Source organism: Balaenoptera ricei, chromosome 1, assembly GCF_028023285.1.
Source record: "Balaenoptera ricei isolate mBalRic1 chromosome 1, mBalRic1.hap2, whole genome shotgun sequence".
NCBI lineage: Eukaryota > Metazoa > Chordata > Mammalia > Artiodactyla > Balaenopteridae > Balaenoptera > Balaenoptera ricei.
In genome coordinates this window covers 119189133-119202900 of record NC_082639.1, presented here as the reverse complement: position 1 = coordinate 119202900, position 13768 = coordinate 119189133, and the positions used below count along the sequence as shown (strand labels likewise).

General features: G+C 40.0%; 1 protein-coding gene across 1 annotated transcript in view; it reads left to right on the top strand.

Moving 5' to 3' along the window:
* Nucleotides 1-13768, top strand: part of SH2D1B (SH2 domain containing 1B) — a 31396-nt gene that overhangs the window by 16988 nt on the left and 640 nt on the right. The window contains exons 2-3 of the mRNA XM_059903098.1: nt 10185-10248; nt 12501-12657. Coding sequence (XP_059759081.1) covers nt 10185-10248; nt 12501-12657 — 221 coding nt within the window. The remainder of the gene's footprint in view (nt 1-10184; nt 10249-12500; nt 12658-13768) is intronic.

Here is a 13768-nt window from a genome sequence, read left to right as displayed (position 1 = left end):
GATGGACACTTAGGTTGCTTCCATGTCCTGGCTATTGTAAATAGTGCTTCAGTGAACATTTTGGTACATGACTCTTTTTGAATTATGGTTTTCTCAGAGTATATGCCCAGTAATGGGATTGCTGGGTCATATGGTAGTTCTATTTTTAGTTTCTTAAGGAACCTCCATACTGTTCTCCATAGTGGCTGTATCAATTTACATTCCCACCAACAGTGCAAGAGGGTTCCCTTTTCTCCACACCCTCTCCAGCATTTATTGTTCGTAGATTTTTTGATGATGGCCATTCTGACTTGTGTGAGGTGATACCTCATTGTAGTTTTGATTTGCATTTCTCTAATGATTAGTGATGCTGAGCATCCTTTCATGTGTTTGTTGGCAATCTGTATATCTTCTTTGACAAAATGTCTATTTAGGTCTTCTGCCCATTTTTGGATTGGGTTGTTTGTTTTTTTTCATATTGAGCTGCTTGTATATTTTGGAGATTAATCCTTTGTCAGTTGCTTCATTTGCAAATATTTTCTCCCATTATGATGGTTGTCTTTTCGTCTTGTTTATGGTTTCCTTTGCTGTGCAAAAGCTTTTAAGTTTCTTTAGGTCCCATTTGTTTATTTTTGTTTTTATTTCCATTTCTCTAGGAGGTGGGTCAAAAAGGATCTTGTGGTGATTTATGTCATAGAGTGTTCTGCCTATGTTTTCCTCTAAGAGTTTGATAGTGTCTGGCCTTACATTTAGGTCTTTAATCTATTTGGAGTTTATTTTTGTATACGATGTTAGGAAATGTTCTAATTTCATTCTTTTACATGTAGCTGTCCAGTTTTCCCAGCACAAATTATTGAAGAGGTTGTCTTTTCTCCATTGTATATTCTTGCCTCCTTTATCAAAGAAAAGGTGACCATATGTGTGTGGTTTTATCTCTTGGCTTTCTATCCGGTTCCATTGATCTATATTTCTATTTTTGTGCCAGTACCATACTATCTTGATTACTGTAGCTTTGTAGTATAGTCAGAAGTCAGGGAGTCTGATTCCTCCAGCTCCATTTTTCTTTCTCAAGATTGTTTTGGTAATTCGGGGTCTTCTGTGTTTCCATACAAGTTGCGAAATTTTTTGTTCTAGTTCTGTGAAAAATGCCATTGGTAGTTTGATAGGGATTGCATTGAATCTGTAGATTGCTTTGGGTATTATAGTCATTTTCACAATGTTGATTCTTCCAATCCAAGAACATGGTATATCTCTCCGTTTGTATCATCTTTAATTTCTTTCATCAGAGTCTTATAGTTTTCTGCATACAGGTCTTTTGTCTCCTTAGGTAGGTTTATTCGTAGGTATTTTATTCTTTTTGTTGCAATAGTAAAGGGGACTGTTTCCTTAATTTCTTTTTCTGATCTTTCGTTGTTAATGTATAAGAATGCAAGAGACTTCTGTGCATTAATTCTGTCTCCTGCTACTTTACCAAATTCATTGATTAGCTCTAGTAGTTTTCTGGTAGCATCTTTAGGATTCTCTATGTATAGTATCATGTCATCTGCAAACAGTGACAGTTTTACTTCTTCTTTTCCAATTTGTATTCCTTTTACTTCTTTTTCTTCTCTGATCGCTGTGGCTAAAAATTCCAAAACTATGTTGAATAATAGCAGTGAGAGTGAGCAACCTTGTCTTTTTTCTGATCTTAGAGGAAATGGTTTCTCTTTTTCACCATTGAGAAAAATGTTGGCTGTGGGTTTGTCATATATGGCCTATATTATGTTGAGGTAGGTTCCCTCTATGCCCCTTTTCTGGAGAGTGTTTATTATAAATTGGTGTTGAAGTTTGTCAAAAGCTTTTTCTGCATCTATTGAGATGATTATATGCTTTTTATCCTTCAATTTGTTGATATGGTGTATCACGTTGATTGACTTGCATATATTGAAGAATCCTTGTATCCCTGGGATAAATCCCACTTGATCATGGTGTATGATCCTTTTAATGTGCTGTTGGATTCTGTTTGCTAGTATTTTGTTGAGGATTTTTGCATCTATGTTCATCAGTGATATTGGTCTGTAGTTTTCTTTCTTTGTGACATCTTTGTCTGGTTTTGGTATCAGGGTGATGGTGGCCTCATAGGATGAGTTTGGGAGTGTTCCTCCCTCTGCTATAAATTGGAAGAGTTTGAGAAGGATATGTGTTAGCTCTTCTCTAAATATTTGATAGAATTCACCTGTGAAGTTATCTGGTCCTGGGCTTTTGTTTGTTGGAAGATTTTTAATCACAGTTTCAATTTCAGTGCTTGTGATTGGTCTGTTTATATTTTCTATTTCTTCCTGGTTCAGTCACAGAACATTGTGCTTTTCTAAGAATTTGTGCATTTCTTCCAGGTTGTCCATTTTATTGGCATATAGTTGCTTGTAGTAATCTCTCATGATCCTTTGTATTTCTGCAGTGTCAGTTGTTACTTCTCCTTTTTCATTTCTAATTCTGTTGATGAGTCTTCTCCTTTTTTTTCTTGATGAGTCTGACTAATGGGTTATCAATTTTGTTTATCTTCTCAAAGAACCACCTTTTAGTTTTATTGATCTTTGCTATTGTGCCCTTCATTCCTTTTTCATTTATTTTTTTATCTGATCTTTATGATTTCTTTCCTTCTGCTAACTTTGGGGGTTTTTGTTCTTCTTTCTCTAATTGCTTTAGGTGTAAGGTTAGGTTGTTTATTTGAGATTTTTCTTGTTTCTTAAGGTAGGATTGTATTGCTATAAACTTCCCTCTTAGAACTGCTTTTGCTGCATCCCATAGGTTTTGGGGTCATTGTGTTTTCATTGTTATTTGTTTCTAGGTATTTTCTTTTTTACTCTTTGATTTCTTTAGTGATCTCTTGATAAAAATACTCTCTTATTTAGTAGTGTACTGTTTAGCCTCCATATGTTTGTATTTTTTACAGTTTTTTTTCCTGTAATTGATATCTAGTCTCATAGCATTGTGGTTGGAAAAGATACTTGATACGATTTCAATTTTCTTAAATTTACCAACACTTGATTTGTGACCCAAGATATGATCTATCCTGGAGAATGTTCCATGAGCACTTGAGAAGAAAGTGTATTCTGTTGTTTTGGATGGAATGTCCTATAAATATCAATTAAGTACATCTTGTTCAACGTGTCATTTAAAGCTTGTGTTTCCTTATTTATTTTCATTTTGCATGATCTGTCCATTGGTGGAAGTGGGGTGTTAAAGTCCCCTATTATTGTTGTGTTACTGTTGATTTCCCCTTTTATGGCTGTTAGCATTTGCCTTATGTACTGAGGCACTCCTATGTTGGGTGCATAAATATTTACAGTTGTTATATATTCTTCTTGGATTGATCCCTTGATCATTATGTAGTGTCCTTCTTTGTCTCTTGTAATAGTCTTTATTTAAAGTCTATTTTGTCTGATATGAGAATTGCTACTCCAGCTTTCTTTTGATTTCCATTGGCACAGAATATCTTTTTTCATCCCCTCATTTTCAGTCTGTATGTGTCCCTAGGTCTGAAGTGGGTCTCTTGTAGACAGCATATATATGGGTCTTGTTTTTGTATATATTCATCCAGTCTATGTCTTTTGGTTGGAGCATTTAATCCATTCACATTTAAGGTAATTATCGATATGTACTTTCCTATTACCATTTTCTTAATTGTTTTGGGTTTGTTTTCGTAGGTCTTTTCCTTCTCTTGTGTTTCCTGCCTAGAGAAATTCCTTTAACATTTGATGCAAAGCTGGTCTGGTGGTGCTGAATTTTCTTAACTTTTGCTTGTCTGTAAAGGTTTTAGTTTCTCCATCGAATCTGAATGAGATCCAGATGGGTAGAGTAATCTTGGTTGTAGGTTTTTCCCTTTCATCACTTTAAATATGTCCTGCCAGTCCCTTCTGGCTTGCAGTTTCTGCTGAAAGATCAGCTGTTAACCTTATGGGATTCCCTTGTATGTTATTTGTTGCTTTTCCCTTGCTGCTTTTAATATTTTTTCTGTGTATTTAATTTTTGATAGTTTGATTAATATGTGTCTTGGTGTTTTTCTCCTTGGATTTATCCTGTATGAGACTCTCTGCACTTCCTGTACTTGATTGACTATTTCCTGTCCCATGTTAGGGAAGTTTTCAACTACAATCTCTTTAAATATTTTCTCAGACTCTTTCTTTCTCTCTTCTTCTGGGACTCCTGTAATTTGAATGTTCGTACATTTAATGCAGTCCAAGAGGTCTCTGAGACTGTCCCAAATTCTTTTCATTCTTTTTTTCTTTATTCTGCCTTGTGGTAGTTATTTTCAGTATTTTATCTTCCAGGTCACTTATCCGTTCTTCTTCTTCAGTTATTCTGTTATTCATTCCTTCTAGAGAATTTTTAATTTCATTTATTGTGTTGTTCATCACTGTTTGTTTGCTCTTTAGTTCTTCTAGGTCCTTGTTAAACATTTCTTGTATTTTCTCCTTTCCATTTCCAAGATTTTGGATCATCTTTACTATCATTACTCTGAATTCTTTTCCAGATAACTGCCTATTCCCTCTTCATTTGTTTGGTCTGGTGGGTTTTTACCTTGCTCCTTCACCTGCTGCATATTTTTCTGTCTTCTCATTTTTTTTAACTTACTGTGTTTAGGGTCTCCTTTTCTCAGCCTGCATGTTCATAATTCCTGTTGTTTTTGGTGTCTGCCCCCAGTGGGTGAGGTTGGCTCAGTGGGTTGTGTAGGCTTCCTGGTGGAGGGGACTGGTGCCTGTGTTCAAGTGGGTGGGGCTGGATCTTGTCTTTCTGGTGGGCAGGGCCATGTCCAGTGGTGTGTTTTGGGTTGTCTGTGAACTTAGTATGATTTTAGGCAGCCTCTCTGCCAGTGGGTGGGGTTGTGTTCCTGTCCTGCTAGTTGTTTGGCATGGGACGTCCAGCACTGGAGCTTGCTGGCCATTAGGTGGAGCTGGGTGTTAACGCTGAGATGGAGATTTCTGGGAGAGCTCTCGCCGATGGGCAGGAGGTCTCTGGTGGCCCAATGTTCTGAACTTGGCTCTCCCACCTCAGAGGCTCAGGCCTGACACCAGGCCAGAGCACCAAAATCCTGTCAGCCACATGGCTCAGAAGAAGAGAGAGAAAAAAAGAAGGAAAAATAATAATAAATTTAAAAATTATTAAAATAAAAAAATTTTTAAAAAAGAAAAGAGCAACCAATCCAATAAACAAATTCACCCACGATAACAAGCGCTAAATACTATACTAAGATAAACATAAAATTGAGAAACAAATTAGTTGCAGACAGCAAACCCCATACCCCACAGTTTCTTCCAAAGTCCACCGCCTCAATTTTGGGATAATTCGTTGTCTATTCAGGCATTCCACAGATGCAGGGTACATTAAGTTGACTGTGGGGATTTAATCCACTGCTCCTTAGGCTGCTGGGAGAAATTTCCCTTTCTCTTCTTTGTTCGCACAGCTCCTGGGGTTCAGCTTTGGTTTTAGCCCCACCTCTGCATGTAGGTCGCCCTCAGGCATCTGTTCCCACCCAGAGAGTACAGGGTTAAAGCAGAGGCTGATTAGGGGGCTCTTGCTCACGCAGGCCGGGGGGAGGGAGGGGTACGGTAGTTATAATTGGAATGTGGGGCGAGCCTGCAGTGGCAAAGGCTGGTGTGACATTGCAACAGCCTGAGGTGCACCATGTGTTCTCCCGGGGAATGAGTCCCTGGATCACAGGACTCTGGCAGTTGTGTTGCACAGGCTCCCGGGGGGGTGTGGATAGTGAACTGTGCTTGCACACAGGCTTCTTGGTGGCTGCAGCAGCAGCATTAGCATTTCATTCCCGTCTCTGGGGTCCGAGCTGATAGCTGCAGCTCATGCCCATCTCTGGAGCTCATTTAGGCAGTGCTCTGACTTCTGTGGGAAGACAGTGAAGGAATCCCCTCTCCTCGCACACCCCGAAACAGTGGTCTCTTGCCTCTTAGGCAGGTCCAGACTTTTTCCCAGACTCTCTCCTGTCTAGCTGTGGTGCACTAGCCCCCTTCAGGCTGTGTTCATGCAGCCAACCCCAGTCCTCTCCCTGGGATCTCACCTCTGAAGCCCGAGCCTCAGCTCCTAGCCCCCACCCGCCCCAGCAGGTGAGCAGACAAGCCTCTCAGGCTGGTGAGTGCTGGTCGGCTCTGATCCTCTGTGCGGGAAGCTCTCTGCTTTGCCCTCTGCACCCTTGTTGCTTTGCTCTCCTCCGTGGCTCTGAAGCTTCCCCCCACTGCCCACCCCCTGTCTCCACCAGTGAAGGGGCTTCCTAGTGTGTGGAAACTTTTCCTACTTCACAGCTCCCTCCCATCCTTATTCTTTTATCTCTGTTTTTTCTTTTTTCTTTTGCCCTACACAGGTATGTGGGGATTTTCTTGCCTTTTGGGAAGTCGGAGGTCTTCTGCCAGCGTTCAGTAGGTGTTCTGTAGGAGCTATTCCACATGTAGATGTATTTTTGTTGTATTTGTGGGGAGAAAGGAGATATCCACATCTTACTCCTCCGCCATCTTGAAGGTCCCCTGGCTATCTATTTTACATTTGGTAGTGTATATATGTCAATGCTACTCTCACTTTGCCCCAACTTCCCTTCCCCCCTCCCCGCATCCTCAAGTCCATTCTCTATGTCTGCATCTTTATTCCTGCCCTGCCACTAGGTTCATCAGTACTGGTTTTTTTTACCTTCCATATACATGCGTTAGCATACAGTACTTGTTTTTCTCTTTCTGATGTACTTCACTCTCACTATCTTAATTACAGCTTTATAAGAAGACTTAAGACTTGTTAAGACAGAAGCACCCCACCACGTGCACACACACACACACACACATACACACAGAGACACACACACACACAAACACACACACATCAGTTTTATTTTTCTTTTTCAAAATTGACTAGACCGGATTTTTATGCAGAGGAGTGACATGATCTGACTCACAGTTTTTAAAAGGAGCACCCGGGCTGTTGTGTAAAGAATAATAATGACATCAGAGAGAGAGGAAAAATTGCTAGAATTATGTCCTTGAATAGATGAAAGCGGATGGCAACCAGTGGAAATAAGAGGGATTAGCTTTGCAGAGCAGCATGCAAAGTTCAACTACGGTAATAAAGGCAGAGTCTATGCATGTAGATGCTATTATGCTATTATGGTGATGGGAATCTGGAGATTCTCTTCTGATTGTTTTAATCTTTTTGGTGAAATCATCAGTTAAGAATGAGACGTTGGGGGTTTAAGAAGAAAGGAAATGGTGTAGAATCATTGTTGAGGAGAATAGGAAAATAAATGATCACCTGGAGGCATTAAGAGCCCACTTGAGGTTTGTGGTCATTCATTTAAAGACAGAACAGTGAACATGGCTGTGTCTCCCAGCCACATACAGCTGTAGAGATTTGGGCTTAATCAGGATTCTGCTAATTAAGGAAATAAAGTGAAAGATGATAAAGGAGTTGAAGGGAGTGATTGTAATGGTTGACAAGCAATCTAAACTGGGTAAAGAAGGGAGTGAAGACATGTGAGTGAGAACACTGAAAAGTGGTAAGATCAATGTATTGGAAAGTCTATGGGGTCAAGGGAATGTTGGGGAAGGGATTTGGAAAGACAGGAGGCAGGAGAAAGAGAGTGGGATGCATGAAATTCACATTATGAGAGGGTTGCCCATATTGGCAATTACAAGGTCAGAGTTATGAGTGGGGCTGGCTTCGTGGCGTGGAACCTTATGCAGCCACCCAGGGCCCTACACTCAGAGGGCCCTGCACTTGGTTTACTGTTCTGCTGTCACCATCTCAAAATTCCTAATAATTTTTTAAGAGGGGCATTAAATTTTCATTTTTTCTATGGGCCCCACAAATTATGTAGCCAGTCCTGGTTATGAACATGGGAGTGAGAGGGCGATGTAGGTGGAAGACAAGATTATCGAAGGAAAGGAATTTGAGGAACTGAGAAATTGGGATGTTAAAGGATAATCCACATGTGAATTGAAATTGCCAACAATTTAGTCAGGAATAGTACTGAAGATGGTGACAGTGAGCTAGGAGCTAAATCCTGGAGAAATGAGTCACAGTAACCCAGAGCTGAGGAGCTGTCAGCATAGTGACATCTTGATTGGGTAGGAGGTGATATAATCTACTTGAAGCTCAAAGCTGAGGGTTTGGAGATGGGAAACAACACTGAAGAGCTGCAAAAGCAAGAGCACGGGCCTCCCTTCCAGGCCTGCAGTGAGGAGAGAGCACCAGCCTTTTAGTGGGGTCCCGGGGAAGCAGTGTCCGTGGGACAGAGCCAGGTTTCCCTTAGAGTGAGAAGGTGACAGGGGTGATTAGAGAATAGGTTGAAGACATAGGAGACTTTGGTGATGGCAGACCTTGAGTGCTAGAGAACACATGGAAGGATTTCAGGAGCTGGGGAGAGGACACAATACAGGCTGTACAGAGATTTGTAGGATTAGAAAACAGGAGAAAAGATATCCTGAGAGACTGGGGTTCTTGCAATGACTAACAAACAGGGATAAAGGGCATGATGAGATTAACCCAGTGGATTCCAGGCAGAGGGTGGAGGCAAGACTGTGAGTGCTGGGGGATAAAGAGGGGCTCCCTCGTCACCGTGGTGACAGGGGCAGAAGGCCCAGGGGAAGCATGGTCTTTATAACTGCCTTGAGTGTAAATGCACACTGAAAAATCATGTATCTTTTAAAAGTTTTATAAGTGGCATCTACAAAATAATAATTAGAATAGGAGGCATTACAATAAGTCTTTATGTTGACCCAGTAATATTGCAGTTGTATAAAGTAGATACTAATCTCACTGCTCTGTAATCTCTTACAGCATTTTTTGGGGTAAACATTCCAAAATAAATGCATATAGGTAACACAAATTCAGTAAATCAATTTCTTGTAAAGCATCACTGCAATGTGGCTTATTTCATGAAAAATACTTTGCAAAGAATAAGACTATATTTGAGCAATGTCCCTCTTTCTAACTTGAAGTATATGGCTTTTGGATTAATTAATATAGAACCTCCATTTGTTTTATTCTTTGAAACTCCTCTAGTAAAGATTTTCTTAGGCTGATAATACAACAATATAATTAAAAATAAAGTCATTTATTTAAGAATTTAACTTAGGCTATATGATAGTTGAGTTTCAAGAAACCATGTAAGCAACCAAAAGCAATGTATGGACCTTGTTTGGATCCCTATTTGAATAATACTTCTGTGAAAAGACACTTGTGAGACCTTGTCCCAGACCGTGGAATACTTTAATTTGTCACATATAGACAAGGATTCATGTAAAAACTTTTTGTTGCTTGTCATGTGATTTAACGACACCCACTAGCTTCTTCTGGCCTCAGGAAACCCCACAAAAAGGATTGGGATTTGAAGTCAATTGTCAAAGCCGCCAGACAATCAGCGATGACGTCTCCTGTACCTTAAAGCTATAGCTATCTGCCTTCCCAATTCAGTCAAAAGATGGGTCATCTGATTCTTTGGCATGGGTGCAAGTGAAGGGGTAAGGAGCGATCAGTCAGATAATTTGAACTTCATGTCAATGTTTTTGATCCTCATTTTTTACATTTTAATATTTCTTTGGAATCAGAACATGGTTAACAGTTGATAGAGACATTTAATGTATGCATTTTTCTCCTCAAAAGCTATTATTAGATTGATAACATCTTGGAATTGAAGAAATATGGTAATGTATGCTATTTCCTGTTTTGGAAATTGCTCGATTGAGTCTGTTATCTAAATTCTAGTTAGATTACTTACCCAGTGGCTCCTGTTCCAGTGAGGCACAACAGCACAATACATCACTTCCTTGCACAAAATTCCCAACCTTCTCTATTTTAGTTACATTAACTATCTCTAATGAGGTCAATGACCTGTCACTTAATAAACAACACAGGAATGGTTTGATGGTGTTTTGTATGTTGTATCAACTTAGGGCTAAGTGAAAAAACTAGAGAGAAATACCAAGACAATGGAAACTGTAAAATTTCTCTCCTTATTCTCTTTGCTACAGCCCAGACTTCCACCATAGAATAAAGGTCTCCATTTTAAAACCTCTCTTTCAAATTCCCACAGATGAGAAGGCCTGAAAATGATCAGTTTCTTTTTGGGATCCAAGATTGACAAAGGCATTGCACACAAAATACAGTGGTAGATGTTACCTGGATTTGCATATAAGAACATTGTGATTCACACAGTCATCTTTCCACAGGTTTAAAAATTTGGTCTACACATACCGAATCTTCAAAGAGAAACATGGGTATTACAATATACAGGTAAGAACATACAAGAACTCCTATAACAAAAACAACACAAGCTGGAGGGAGAAAAACCTGAGAACATCTCTTGAACCTGAGACGCCATGAAGAGGCATTCTAAACAGGGAAGCAGCGTGCAGAGTTAGAATCAGATCAGTAGTTAACCTTGTCTTTCTTTGAGAGAAATAGGAATGCACTAGAGTTGGGTTCCATTTTCAAGAAAAACAAGCCTGTTGTTCAAAAGTGTAGAGGCACAAAGTTCCTCCAGGGGTCAAATATACCAGCCTGAACTCCATATAAGACTACTGTCAAATTATAAGACTAAACAATGAACAGGATGGGTGGAAAGGGAAGGTGGGGAGAGGTCCAAATGTTTAGGAAGTCAACATTTGGGGACACCATAGCTGTATGAAAATGCAAAGGGGAGCATCAGTCAACTGGCAATTTAGGGATTTCTTTAATGTTTCTGGTTTACTGAGAGCTAAGCAGAAAAACCTTTTTTCTTTTGAAGTTACTTCTCTGGTAGGAAATAGAGTATAATAAATGTCATTGAATCTTTAATACTAACATAGACTCCTGAAATAATCTTTCTGAAACACTTGCATAAAGGTTAAGCAGATTTTTTTACTGCAGGATTTCTCAGAATCTTCAATATGCTAACGTTCATTGTGACTATCTGAAAGAGATTAGAATATACAATGATCCCCAGACACACACACACACACATATATGTAATTTTTCTTTTGCCACAAAGGACAATATTGAGGCAATTGACAAACTCTGCATAAGGTCTGTAGATTAGTAATAGTATTGCATCAAGATTAATTTCCTCATAGGGAGGGTGAGAGGGACACACAAAAGGGAGGAGATATGGGGATATATGTATATGTATAGTTGATTCACTTTGTTATAAAGCAGAAACTAGCACACCACTGTAAAGCAATTATACTCCAATAAAGATGTTAAAAATAAAAAAGTTCCCTATAATGGCCATTGATATTCTAAACTGCCTTTGGTCAAGTCTGTTCATTTAGTTACAAATGTACCTGAAAAAAAAAACAAAACGATTAATTTCCTCATTTTAGTGTGGCTATGTAATGTTTTTGCTTTTTAGGAAATACGAAGTATTTAGGGTCAAAGGGATATCATGTCAGCAACTTACTCTCATAATTTTTTTAAAAAAAGAATACATATATGTATACATATATACACACACATATATATTTAGAAAGAGAGAGAATGAAAGGCAAATACAATAAAATGTTAACATTTGGGGTGTGGGTGAAGGTTATATATGGAAATTTTAAAAATATTTTTGCAGCTTTTAAAGCAACATATTTTAAAACATTTCTTTCTTTCTTGTGCATATTTTGGGAAATTCTGGATAATTCCTTAATACCCCATTTTGTCTCTTGTCTGAACAAAAAAGAGAGGCATCCAAATCAGTTATAACAGACACAGAGGGGCATTTCATTGAGGAGCAGCTCTGTATCAGGGCCTGTGCTGGATACTGCCTTGGGCTGAAGTGACAGCCTTTCGTAGAGCTGACTTCCATGTCAGCCTGCATCTCTGTCACGGAGGTTAACCACACCCCAGGTCACAGAGCCTTCCTGTCCACACCCCTCTGTAGACCAACACCGTGGTCCTAAGAGAACCACAGTGATCATTAAGAAAATCAAATACATAAGAGCCAAGGAAGCTCTTGTGTTTTTAAATTATTTCTATAAGATTATATTAGAAAATTGTACTTGGTTTGTAGGTGGTAAAGAGAAAACAACTATTCACAATTTACCTGAGTCATGTTGACATTCCCATTTTCAATTTAAATCGGGACTTTTTGGTCTTGTTTTCCTCTCATGGAGAGTCTGAATTCGTCAAGTACGTAAGTTGCATATTTTGCATTTCCCATCAGAAGTCCTCCCGTATTAGTCCCCTACATTCTGACATAAGCTCTTAGAGGGGTACCCTCCACAGGGTACCTACAAAAACTGTCCCCAAATTGCCAAGAATGGGAGCTCATTCGATACTGCAGACTGAGGTGGGGACCTTTGATTGTTAATCTTCTTTACTCAGAGTAGCTCAAGTCAGAATTCCGTTTTAAAAAGTAGGGTTTCTGGGTATTGCGTATGGTGTGAGCCCCCACACAAGAAGTGTCGGCCACCTGTTTTCAATTCACCGCTCAGAGGCAGCCCTGAAAACCACTGTTTTGAGAAGTGTCATCTTTCACACACAATTGCACGATGATGAGTGATCTCCTTGCATTTTTGCAGACCGTGGAAGGCGCTCAAAGACAGATCTTTCCAAACCTAGAGGAATTGATCTCCAAGTTTGAAAAACCAAATCAAGGGCTGGTGGTTCACCTTTTAAGGCCAATAAAGAGAACCTGCCCCTGCCTGAGATGGAGAAGATCAAAGATAAAGCTAGATGGTATTTATGATAAATAACTTTCACACGGGTGCCAGACAGGAACCTTAGTCCCATTTCCACCACTGGCCTACTTTGCAGAACCGATGCAGATAATTGTCCCTTTCTATGATGTTAGCTCTGAAAAGCTTCATTCTATGAAGAGCACTTTCCATTTTGTTGCGGAGTGGTGCCTTCGAGCTCCTGGAGGCGGCAAACACATAGAGCTCTCTGTGCTTGGACAGCCCGGGGAGCAATGGTGGTTCCTGAGCACTCTCCGAGAGCTGACTTCAAACTCATTCTGTGACCTTGTGCACACAACACAGGTTTGGGAATAGATGACCAACAAGCAGAATTTTCAAACGAGAAAATTGCTTCAACCCTCTCCCCAAGCCTCATCCTGTTACATTTTGCTCAATATTTGCTAAGCATTCATTTATATAGTGTTAGGGGAGTAATTATTTCAGATACACCCCAAAAGTTATTAAGCCACGGTGGAAAAGGAGAGATGGTCAGTAAATCTGAGTGCAGAGAATCGAGATCATATCCCAAGCAGCCACTCTTGCTTACACCCTTTGAAGTCTGCTCTCAGAAGAGAATCTAGTATCTGTCCGTTACAACATAGTTCGAATTTAACTCAGACTTCCTGAGACATTTACAGTTTAACCCTGTCTTCTCAAGGTGGGATGTGTGGTGATAGCCCCATGAAAGGGATTTCAGTCATCAGTGGGTAGGTGATGGGGATGGGAGCAGAAGTGCTAGCTAGGGAGAACGGCGGAGGACAGAGAATTCTGGGGAGTCTGCAATCACCCCACACCCATTGTACTCTGTCTATAGCAAAGTTTCCCTTTGGACTGCCAGAGCAAACTTCTCACCTCCCCAACAAGACTAAGCATGGCTTTTTAATTATGGAAAAAAACCCACAAAACCCTCCTCTACCATTTTCTCTGTCCCCCTTCCCCCACGTAGAGGAGTGTGCACCCAGAGGAGAAGCGACCCATGCAGACCCGCTTCCTATAGGTTCAGCTGCAGATGTAGTCCCACAGCCATTTTCTACCGTAACTTACAGAAAAGAAGAATAAAAGGGGGCAGAGTAGAAACCCAGGGATGTACCTGTGCTGCGGTCCTCAGGCGA